At 41.1% G+C, this 12,664-nt stretch overlaps 1 protein-coding gene across 2 annotated transcripts in view; it reads left to right on the plus strand.

The window, feature by feature from the left end:
- The window catches only part of tenm1 (teneurin transmembrane protein 1), a 349,430-nt gene that overhangs the window by 197,195 nt on the left and 139,571 nt on the right, over nt 1-12,664 (plus strand). The window contains exons 1-4 of one of the 2 annotated variants that reach the window (XM_038305308.1): nt 3,238-3,361; nt 3,564-3,766; nt 6,500-6,707; nt 11,160-11,261. In XM_038305308.1, the coding sequence (XP_038161236.1) occupies nt 3,602-3,766; nt 6,500-6,707; nt 11,160-11,261 (475 nt within the window). In that variant the 5' untranslated portion in view covers nt 3,238-3,361; nt 3,564-3,601. Of the gene's footprint in view, nt 1-3,237; nt 3,362-3,563; nt 3,767-6,499; nt 6,708-11,159; nt 11,262-12,664 lie in introns of those variants that run through there. The other variant, XM_038305307.1, reaches the window with a different exon arrangement.

Here is a 12,664-nt window from a genome sequence, read left to right on the forward strand (position 1 = left end):
TATATTTATTTTAGCTGCTTCTTTAATACCCATCATATTGCCTCTTACTGACAAACTTTATTTCTGTCCAGTAAGAGCTACATTAAAAAGATAAATGCAGTGGTTTTGTGTTTATTAATATGCTGTTTGACATTTTGAAAGGTTAGGGCTCAATATTATAACAGGATGTTCAAAAAGAGACGGGCAAAGTCATTTGCTGCTGGGTGGATGGCAAATATTGATGCGAGCAGAAGTGAAATTCCACCAAGGCCTCCCAAGCTATTTACATGAAGTGTGCATCTGAAAGGTCTTCCTACAGCTAATGCTATGCTAGGCTGGAAGTGGACAAAACACTCCCACAAATCACCTTCTGACTGACATTGGCGTATTTTTACCTGTACAGGTGCTAAATGGTGACGAGACAAACGCAAACTCAAACAACGGTTCCTTTCTGGAGTATTTATCTCAGATTTAGGTAAACTAGATATAAGTAAGGATCAGAATAATCTAGGTGATACAGAGAAAGCTAGAGTTTGATAACTAATATATGTCACATGGTGTCATTATGATTGATATAGACAGGAAGGCTATAATTACTAACAACTAAGCAAAGACAAGCTTAAAAGACAAACACATGAGATACTAACCAGTTTGACGCCTCATCTATCATGAAATCATCACATGCAGAGTTAAAAAGAAACGTAAATTTCTTTAAATGAATCCCAGAAGTTTGCAAACTGTAGGTCTCTCTCTTTTTAAATCCCTTTTCCCGTCATGCCTGTCCCTCAGAGCCCTTTATCATCACAGTAACACTCAGTATCGCTCTGATATCCAGATAGGAGAAAGTGCCTTGCCCATGGGAACATCAGCAGGTTACAGGAGGAGCTGCAGTTTAACTCACAACTTTCAGACGTCAAAACAAACGAATCTTCCCATTGAGCTGAGGTCAGTCCTAGATACGCCTGAATAGACAGAACTGTAGAAAAGGTAGCTTCTAAAACCGACCCCAGACGTCCAACCAGCGCAGATCTATAAGGAGGAAACACAGACGGACATTTGATGAGGAGGATTTAAGATCATTTATGGAATAAACAAATAAAAAGAGGCTACCTTTGCTTTATTTCCAAAATCTATTGACCCAAACATAAATACATTTAACAACAGAATTATACAGTCTTTTATATAAACACACATATTCACACATGCAGGCATGCAATCGAATTTTTCTTTTCTATTTTTGTCGTGTTTGGTTTAAGGCGTCTAACCCACATGCAGAACACTCAGAGGCAGGAGAAAAGTTCAAAGGTTTATTGAGATGTTTGAACACAAATAATGAACTGATCCAAAGGGGAACTCGTCTGGTCATGAGTGGATTCTGAAAGCACACAGAATAATCAGATCCAGGACTGGTCACGAGTGGGTTCACTGCAGAGGGGGACAGAGGAGTTAGAGAGGTCCAGGTAATTTGCAGGATGAGAGTGTGCAGGGCTGTACCTGTTCTGGGGTTGAGCAGAGCGGCAGAGGGGGGGGGGGGACCTTGAGGGTCCAGAGGCTGTCGGCAGGCTGAGGGCTAGGCGGAGGCAGAGCTTAATTGGAGTGCTGGCAGATCACAGATTTGAGTTTCCTTCCAGTATCTTCTGAGAGCGGGCAGGCAGATCTTTGACAGGCATTGTTCTCCAGGTTTCTTCAGAGAGTGGGCAGGCAGATTACCGGCAGAGAAACTCCTCAGGGTTTCAGGTTTCAGGCAGGTTCAATCTAGGAAGCAGAGAGGAGAGAACAGATCAGGTTCAGGTTCTGGTTTTCAGGGAGTCAGAGATTCAGACAGGCAGGTTGGCTCAGGCTTGCTAACCGTAACTGGCAAACACTCTGGCACTGGAGAGACGTCCTCCACCTCCTTAAATACAGATCTCCTGATGAGCAGACGAGCGACAGGTGGTGCAATCAGCTCCGGCTCCAGGAGATCTAGTACGCCCTCTGGTGGAGAAAGTGGACAGACCTCCAGATCCCAACAATTTTCTTCTATTCTTTCAACATGATGAAAGAATGGAAAGTTGTTGTTTTTTTTTTTTACAGAAAAACTTGTGTCAAGATAAATATGTTCATATCCTATTTAACATCAGATCCCATCATTGGTTGAGCTCAGTAGAGTCAAACGACCAACTCTTCATCACCGATAGGTAATGATTATATATCAGTCGTAGAATAAGTCGATCATTTATTGTGAAGTAGTTAAAAAGATAAGCATCCACAGCGTGAAGGTGGAGGAACGTTCACCACAACCAGAAACCAGAAACGACTGAAATAATAAGAAGGTTACTGATGATTCTCAATACAAAATTAACAGTGAATGTTTGAACATTTCATTAGACCAGTAATGTTTTATAAAACTCTGTCAACAACTCTGTCTGTTAACCACGGCTCTGCTGATGCTTTGTTTTTATAATCTGCTAAAACTAAACCGTTGTAGTTTACTGATTAATCTGCTGGTGTTTGGGTCATTGCTGTTCCTTGCTTGTTTGGTTCTGCTGTAATATAACGGACCTTCTTCCACTTTAGCCGCTGAAAAAGTCCCTGCTGGAAACAAATATTTGATTTGATTGAATTCCTGGGTTAAACACGCTGGAACCCTCTAACATCTGTAAGCGAGTGGAGTTCAGGACCGACCTGCAGAAGTCAAACACATGCTGCCTTTCCTTAAACCACCTCCAGTCCAGCTAACAGTACCTCCCAGACCTGCACTCTGAGCTGGCTGTGACAGCGCAGGTGATATATGGCGGCCGGCCTGTGGGGGGGCACGGTGTCGCCATAATGGAGTGGTGGAGCTGCGGGCGTTATGGATTGAGAGCGGGCAGAGTTGTCCATGAATCTGCCCCTAACTGTTCTTCTGCCTTTGTGCTGGTAACGATTGGCTGGCTCCCTTCTGTCAACATATTTCCTCCATCTTAGTTTAGAAGCAGAGATATATCTCTCTATAACGGCCGGCACAAAGACGGCTGGAGAGATCCCTACACAAAGGAGTCAGGCTTGATAAAGGCTTCCTGAGAGCGGAGAGGCGCTGGTGGCCGAGGGACTGCTGGAAAGACCTATTCTCTTCCAACACAAAGGCCAGCTCTCACTCAAGACACTATCTATGAGCTGAGCGCTGTTTGTGAATGCATGTGGTCATGTGTGTGTGTGTGGGGGGGGGGGTCCTCCTCACTTTTTCTCTTTTCTTTGACACACATCCTGACGCACACATCCTCCTTTCTTGTTAGCAGATGCTAATATAGCATATGACAAAGCCCCTGTAGAGAGCTTTCATGCCCAGCCTTGCCTTTCTAAAGCTGCTCCTCTTTATGCACAGTGTATCCAAAGGACGGCCAAAGCCTTCTTCCTTGAAAAGGTGCTTTTTTAAAGCCTCACTCAGTCATTTGCAGATCTATTCACTCTCACTTAATTAGCTGTGCTGCTGATCTCACTGCTGTTATATAGGACATTAGGTTGGTTAACAATCGCTGCCTGAATGGGGCTCCTTGTCCACCTTGATAAATTTGCAGCAATGTGACTAAGTTGTATCGCCTTTTTTCTCTTTCTTTCACCTGCAGAAAAATGGGTGAGGGGCCGCGCCATCGACCGCGGTGAGATGGACATCGGAAGCCAGCAGAGCCAGGCGATCCCGCCGGGCCTCTTCTGGAGGTTTCATATGACCGTGCACCATCCAACCTACGTCAAGTTCAATCTGTCCCTCTCACACAACGCGCTGCTGGGGGTCTATGGTCGGAGAAACATCCCGCCCACGCACACTCAGGTAGAGATTGCTCCTGTGGCGGCATGCTGTTCATCCAGATGGGCCGCAGCGCTCCACCTGCCACTGCTTCCAGATTTTCCTCTCAAGTTGGGTCCTTTCATCCAGCCTCGGGTTTCCTGCTTATTAACTGAACTTTGGTTCATTCTTGTTCTCACTGATAAATATTTCACGCAGACAGAACGGTTTTCCTTTCCTTTCTTTTTTGCAGGAATATTTGGTTCTGAAATTAAAAATGTTTCCTTTTATCGTTGTTCCCTCCGTCTAATTGCTTTTCTCTTTGCTCTATTATCATTCCTGGAATCCTCTTTCCCATTGTGGATTTAAATCCGTTCTGTTCAGCCCTAAAGTATTGATTTACAGTCAGACAGGTGTCCATAAACACTATTTATGCCTGTCTGTCGGCTGAATTCTGAGAACACAATAACAGGTTGATTGATTTGGCAATCAAGTAGAGCGTGAATTCTTACCTGGCTGTTTAACAGGTAACAGTTATGAGCCGCGAACAAATCACCTTTTCCAACTTGTTTTGACAAGAGAAACGGCGAATATGCAAATGAGAGCAATTAAATTGTGACTTCAGTTGTGTTACAGCGCGGCGTAATAGATGATGGAAAACCGTTTTTATTGTCTTCTCTGTGGAGTAATCAGGCAGCGGCTCCTAATCTCATCAGATGCAGCCTCTAGTCTTACATATTGCTGTTTCCTACTGAAAAACCGAATATTTTGCCCATTGAAAGAAATCCAAGCTGTCTTAAGAAGTGTGGATGTTGCCCCCCCCCAACAAAAGGAGGATTGTTTGTGTGTCTCTAAATGCACACATGTTCACACTGAGCACAGCCTTGGATGGTGCTGTACCGAGCAACACAGACATGGACAGACCAAAGAAACGTCTCAGTCTGACTCATCTGATTTTTAACAGCAGTGCTTTTCTGCTCTTGTCTGCATGAAGAGGTCTAATTAGCTGATTTTGACATTCGTGTGACACGGAGCCCTCCAGGGGAATAAACTCAGCGAGGACTTTGCTGCTCCAGGGAGGACGGAATGAAGGAGTCAGAAAAAAGAGCAGTATAGACGGATCAAATGGGCTTTTTCTTGAAAGAAAACTTGAGAAGTATGTCAACTTCTGGAGTTTATTGTTGCTGCCAACCTCTTACATTCTCTAGTCATCCCTTTGGATCTCGTTTCCTTTACGCTATATATATATATATAATGTAGTGTATGTGTGAAGTCCAGGGACTGAACTAAACTTGAGTTATGCTGCTGATCTTTGGACTCGGCTCAGTTTCATTCTGCATCCTGTAAACAATGCAATAAAATGAATCATAGAAAATGTCTCAGTTTTACCAGTTTATGTTTCATTCAGTCTTTACTGAAGCACCTTAGGGGGGAAAAAGGCCAAACTCCATCTACAGCGGCATGTTTCCAAGCAACCAAGAAGAGACTTTATGTAATTTTCTAATGAGACGTTACGTGTGACCAAACTCTAAACAGAAGAAGTTTTTAAACATCCATTGGTTGCTTTTTGCACCGGATGTTTTGAGTCTTTGCTCCTCACAGGTTCTCAGGAAATGATAATGATTTATAAACAGACATAAATGGTCGTACCTTTGTTAATTAGCCTCCATCACTAATAAAACCACATTTACAGTTATGCTGCAGGAACCTGCTAAATATTAGAACCTTTGAACTTTTTTCTCTATTTTTAATATTACAACTAAAAGAAACATCAGATTTTATGCAGTTTATGTAACCAACACAGAATCATAAAGTTAGGTTTATTTGTATTGCAGGAGTATTACAGGAAATCAGAGGAAAGACATCAGATTAAACTTTAATCAAAAACTGATATTTATCAAAGCTTTGAATTATTTTGGCATCAGGCATCAAATGAGCAAATATTAAAATGCAACTGTAAAAGTCGCTGTTTTATTTTATTATCTTTATTATTTTAGGCAGTAAATACATTAGAAAAAGTTCTATTTCAACAAAAACAATTTCGACAAGTTTTATTCCAATAAACATCCATCACAGGTTGTTTATTAATGAGTGGGTTAGAGATTAGGTGCAGTTTGTGTTTTAGTTTATGAATGTTTTCCTGTGGGGTTCTGATTAAATCAGTCTCTCCTTTTTCATGGATCATTGTCTGAATTATTCTGTAGAAAACCTGAAGGAGAAGTTGCTGGAAATAGAGGTAGAGATGCATAGATCCGTTTTTTTCTGATCCAATCTGATGCGTAGGTTTAACATATTGGCGTATAGCCATACCGGTCCAATAGTACGGTTGGATGAATGAATTAGCGCAGCATAGCTTGTCATGGCAGTAAAGGCATCATTCTTGACGTAAACATTGTTTAAAAAAGGTAACTAATCTAAATCTTCATTGGCTGATGTCTGTGTTCTACATGATGATGCAATCATAAAATCTCGGTAAACTTTACATCCCCAAAGCGGGTCCCTGAGGGCCGCAGTCCTGCAGGTTTTAGAGGTTTCTCTGCTTCAGCACAGCTGATTTGAATTGAAAGCTGAAAGCTGAGAACGGCAATCATCATAATCAGCTGTGCTAAAGCAGAGAAACGTCTAAATCCTGCAGGACAGCGTCCCTCTTTAGGGATGCCTGCTCCGATGTGAATATCCTCCTTTGTTTAGATCTGTTTCTATTGATCTGGTTCTATTGGCACGGCCCTGTTTGCAGTCTAGCCTAATTACCTGATTCGGTTGCTTTCTTTTCTCCAGTTTGACTTTGTGAAACTGCTGGATGGGAAGGCTCTCCCCAGGTCCCTGACTGATCCCATCTCAACTGCAAAAACTCCTAAGGGCCTGCTGCTGAGCGGCCTGCAGGAAACCGGCTTCATAGAGTACATGGACCCCGGCACGTGGCATCTCGCCCTCTACAACGATGGACGCAACCTGGAGACGGTGTTACTCCACAGCACCCCTATAGGTGAGTGCAAAGATGATTTTAATGTCTGCTCTGCTCTCTGTTCATCTGCCCAAATAATAAAAAAATAAAATAAGAAGGGGGCTGAGAGTGCTTTGAAAGTCATTAACATTTGGGAGGGAAACTTTTCCTATTATGCGAGTTAGTTTGGCTTGGCGAGAGAGACAGCCGATAGAAATGGGAGGACAGCTCCTGTAATAATAACGGGGCTTGCTAACTGCGGCTCATTGCGATGACACACACGGCCGGCGGTGTAAATTGAAGGATGTGAATAATGCAAGAGTATGCAGCTGAATATAGACAAGTGGATAATTACCAGGGCAATTGCTTCTTCACCTGCTTGTCCGGTAAACCTTAAAAGAAAATTATCTTACAAGAACAAAACCCCAAAAATTTTCAAAAAATTCCAATTTCATGCTTCACTATTTTATTTCGGGTTACAGACAATGATCAAAGGTTATTTAATCAAAGCTCTTGTGTAAAGTTGTGTATCAACAAGCTGGAAATTCCAGGTTAAAAGCCCTTCAGTAAGCAGCTCCATGAAGCCAAACTGCAGACATGTTTCATCTTTATTTCCACGGAGTCCTCTTCACACTGACTGACAGTGCTTGACAGCTAAACACAGATTTTATTTCACAGTTGTCAAACATTTGTTGACACGTTTGCTGTTGTATAGTCTAGAATAGACCAGAGCCCTTTGAGTCAGACGCTCGGAGGTAAAACAGGGAACCTTTCCCTTCCTTTCCCAACAATAAAAACAAATAAAGCAACAACAGATGGCCTCACAATAGAAGCATTTAGTCGGCTAATGACTCCTAAAATAATGAATCAAGTGATTGAGCACGAGACAGGAAAACAATACGTATGGATCGGTGTCAAAGTTCATTTGGCTGTCCATTCATGCCCCTAACGAGGCTCAGAACCTGACACTGCATTATTTTGGTGGCAGAAAATCAAAACCATCGAGCCAGGCTACAGTAAACTCTCATAAAGAGACACGGCGAGCTGAAGCCCGAGAGCCGCAACTTACGGAGAGATGAGATGATCTCTGTCGGGAAATTGAGCTTTCCGAAGCAAATAGTAACAGGATCCGCCGGAGAGAAGAAGATTATAAATGAAATAAAAAAAGAAAAAACTCTAGACCATTGTGCAAATAAATAAAATAATATGAAATCAATGCCGGTATAGTCTGCGACAAGAAAGAAAATATGAGAAGACTAGGAAGGTACTGTAGTTGATGAAATACGGAAAGGAGAAACATGATATGGGACAAACACACATGCATGTTTAAACATGCCTGCAGTGATATTGATAAATAAGCTTATATATGACAGAAAAACAGAAATATATACATTATTACAGCTAAAATCTGGATAAAGAGAAAACGGATTGATTTTACTGAGCTGCAGATTGACGGTCGTTACAGAGGCCACCGCATATAGAAATGAAACATTCAGTATTGCTGATGTGGAAATAGCTTCTTCTCTGGCGTCATGTAAGAAATCTACAGAATTTTATAAAACTCTAAACTAAAAGTTTGAATGCTAGCTACCAAATAAAGAGCAAAAGTCAGTAGATATTCTCCATCAGTGATATTTTCTGTCATTGTTTTATTTCCATGAGAAATTTAAAGTGAAGTATTTCTACTATTTGACTCTGGGCGTCATGTTAACCGTAGAAAATCTTCATTCTGACGTCATTTTGTCTTCATATCTGGGGGGTCCACAGGTTGACATGGATGAGGATGAAATAAGTATTAAATAAGAATCTGTTATTAAGAATATATATAAAGCAGTAATCTGCAGGGTTAAGTTTATATTTTCATAGTCACTTCCTTTCATCTATCACTAGGGTTTTTTTCTCCAGTAGCTACTATAAATAAAAAAAATAGGAATCTAAGACATAAGCAATACCTTTAAAAATGACCAAATTTGCTGTTAATAATTTTTCATTGTGGAATTAATGATTTAATTATCAAAGACATATTTTTGTCCATAACGACAATAATTCCTGCTACCAGTGTCTCATTTCCTCCTAACATTTGCAGGTCAGGTCTAAACCAGAAGCTCTAACAATCTCCTCATCATCGTCTCCTTCATCACTGTGAATCTAAACTCTACGCTTCATTTCAAAGAACCATTTTCTTACTTCTTGTCTCGGCTACATTTTTATTAGCTTTTGCATAAACAGGAACGATAAATGGAGATTTAATTTCTGTTGCGTAATTTTTTTAATGGTTTTTCATAATCTCTAATTTTTTAATTATCATTTTGATTATATGTCTTCAGATTGTTTAAAGGTTTTTCCACCTGTCTCTCTCTCTCTGATATTAAAAACATAAAAAATCCAAAATCTGTGGAAAAAGGTCTTATAAAACAGACTTTCAGCAGGTTCTAAAAATATGATTTAAATGACATTTTCAAACACATTTCTGACCATAAAAGTAGCAATTGCTTCGACTGAAGCCTCATTTCCTCCCACCATTGCCACTGACATTTGCAAGTAAACCAGGGAAACTTTAGCTTAATGATTTCTGCAATCCTGTTTCCTTTTCTCCATCAGCACCTTCTTTCCATCCACCCAAACGGATCGCTGCTACAATTAAAATGAGCAAATTTGATGTGGTTGAAAGCAAAACGACGTCCCTGCAGATGGGATGTGACCTGCTGTTACTGGAGCCTTGGGCCAAATAGATAAAAAAAAAAAAAAACAGGTTCATCATCAGGACTCTTCTGGGGTTTCTGGTTAGCTGCGCAGCTCATTAATTTTTTCATAAATGTATAAAGCCCAAGGGTCATAAAGCATGGCTGAAACTTTACAGGCTCATAAAGTACAATTGGAATGCTTATTTGACCAATCAGCTCCCTTGGCTGGAAGCACCCATTTTATAATAGCATTTAAGTTAAATAACTTATGGCATGAGTGATTTCTAACTGGAGTCAGTGGAGAGAAAAGAGTGACCGCAGCCTGCAACATGCAGAGACATGTCTCTTCATATATTAACTCTTAATTGCTGGAGGTTTTTACGGTCGGGACGATGACCTGAACGATACGGAGCCTTTATCATTGTTATAACCTCACAGCCCTGCAAGCTCTAACAAACTGCTGCTCTCAGGTGGATTAAAGGAACTGTGTGACCTTGCAGATCAGTTTTTCACCCATTTCATGTGTCAAGGTGCCAAATGCAATGTTGGAAAATGAGCGTATGTTTTTTTAGTGTGGGCAGGGGTCTCAGTATTTGAAACAAGCCTTAGTGCTGCTGACTGTGTGGGAGAACATATGATTGGCACTCCTCTCCATCACTCTGACGATGACAGGTGATGGAGGTGAAAATGACTTTGGTTTCTTCAGCGATGCGCCGCTCTGGAGGATAACGCCGCGCTGCCGGCTAGTGGCAGGGCCTGTCTCATTAGCATGTGTGACACGCGCCTAAAGGCGGGTGTCACATAATAACTCTGGCTGTATGTGTTTGTAAATGTATGTGCACATGTGCGCGGAGCCATGCCGCTGAAGGATTTGTCATCTCTGCACTCTGAACACGAGCAAAGCAGCGGGACTGCAGCCGTTTGACTCAGGAGTCCAAATCGGTTCACAGGAGCAGAGCAGGATGGCATGGGGTCAAATAAGAAATGACATTCCTGACACCCGCTTTAATTACTCTATCTAGCTTAGATAGAGCTCGCCAAAACCAAGACAACCAGTTCAAATCACTAGCAGTGCGAGTGTAACCGCTTCACCAAAATCCTACATCTCAAGCAGTGCTGACAGAGCTCAGCAGGCTTATATAACACTCAGAAAAGTGCTCCCCCTCTTTATCCGACGCTGCGGCACGGCCTGTTCCCAGAGAATGCAATCTGACATGATGGACGTATCAGTGCAGGAACACAGAGACAGCAGGAGAAAGGCGGCTAATTCAAGTTCGATTGAAGAATGTGATGAAACACATATAGCCCGCAGAAAGATGTGATGAAACTCACAGATGAGACGAAACATTAGTGGAAACAAGCAGCACATTGATGTTGAGGATGCCCAGGGAGCAGCTGCTGCTGCTGCTGCAGCGACAGCAGCATCACCCGTTCTCCACCTTTTATTTCACTCCGTCTGCTTTTAAACTCTGCACCTGTAAAGGCTTTGTTGATTAGGCCTTTATGTATGTAAATTTGTGCCCAGCTCTTTTTCCAACCTGTAATGCAGTTTAATGCGCTTAGTGGTACTGAGCGTAAGTGAGTGCTTGGCCGCTCCCCAGAGAGCAATAGCAGCTGGATCAGACTAATCTAATACAGCTCCAGTATCTGGGGAGCCATCCATTGCTTATCAGATCTTGCATTCAATAACCATGAGAGCCATGCCAGCTTATGCAGTCAAATGTGCAATATTTTGTAGTTTAGCTTTTTTTGTTTCCCCTCCGCTGGTCGATCTCTGTCCCTCTGAGCATGTGTCTGTTGGGTCCTGCAGATTCGATGGACGGCTGCTCCACGGACTGTAATGGAAACGGAGAGTGTGTGGCTGGACACTGTCACTGCTTGGCTGGCTTCTTGGGCCCTGACTGTGCCAAAGGTGAGTTATTGATTCTAGACGGTGGCTAAAGCTCGACTAAAGCAGGCCTGCTAGCTTCTACTTTTATTTTCTGGGTTTTCTGCAGGTTAAAAAGTGCTTCCTTATTTTAAGAAGCATTTTCTGATCCTTGTTATTCACAGTGACAGGGGCCCTAAAGGGGCTCTTAGACTATACAGGCATTATGAAGGATTATACCATCAGTTATTCTATTCAGATGTCCTCTTCTGACCTTTGACCTGCACACTACAACAACTATGTGGTCTAATAAAAGTCTGTTTGGATTATTTTGCTTCATAAAGTAAAATAATAACGGTAACGCTTTCTTTTACAGTAAATCATTAACCAGGTAATAACACAGCAAGTCACACAATAGTACTTGGTAACAAGAACAACTTTTTGGGGGTATTTTCCCCAATATTAAGGTTTATAATATCAAAATAATAACCTGCATGTAATTATTACAATAGTATGTAACTATGTACTGTAACGTTGTAATTACCATCAGATTACAGCATAACCTGACAAAGTAAATAGGAACTGGTAAATTTAAGCATTATAAAACTGAACCCAAAGTTAGTTTAGTTCCTGTTGTCTCCTAGGTTTGGTTTTCTGTTATTTACCAGGCAATAAACTGCATTTTACAAAATAATAACACATTAACTTATTGCTAAATTGCGAATTACCTGGTAATAAAGTCTGACTTTACCTTGTCTGCCTAAAATTTAAAAGCATAAGAAGTTTGATTTTAATGAATGACTTAAATAATTAATTATAAGGATCAAACATCTGAAAATATTTTATCTGAACCACTTTAGTGTTTGACGGATTAAATGCGCTGCAATATATTTATGTAGAAAGGATTAAGTTTTCGGTCTGTAACAAAAGGAAATTAGGTGTTTTAGATCTTTATGTTTTTCACAGAGTTTAAATCGTTCTAAAATATACATGAAGCTGAAAAAAAGTTTTTTACTGATTTAAAAGAAGTGAATAACTTTTGCCTTAAAATGAAACAGAAGTTAAAGTCTTCCAGAAAAAAGGCAGCCAGCCATCAGTCAGTGGTGAGATGATTTCAGGAGCTTCTTTAGATTAAATTATTAAACTTAGACCAACTTTATTGTCTAAGTTTACACTTTGTGTATACAGGATGACATTTCGATGCATACTGTTGGATTCAGAAAATGTAGGTTTGCAAATAAATAGAAATTGAGTCTACACAGGAAAGAGAGTCAAGCAGCTTCTGCAGGAGCGGAAGGAAAAGCCCAACCCAACTTCAAGCTTTCCTTCTCTGAATCCCCTCCTGCAGCCGTCTTTTATTAACAGAACATAACACATGGTTACAAAACAGTATTTGTTCTGACAGAACAATTGATCAGTTCATGAAGCCAGAATGCTCCATCAGAATG

The sequence above is a fragment of the Cyprinodon tularosa genome, unplaced genomic scaffold, assembly GCF_016077235.1.
Source record: "Cyprinodon tularosa strain WSP-4 unplaced genomic scaffold, ASM1607723v1 ctg555, whole genome shotgun sequence".
NCBI classification, from domain to species: Eukaryota; Metazoa; Chordata; class Actinopteri; order Cyprinodontiformes; family Cyprinodontidae; genus Cyprinodon; species Cyprinodon tularosa.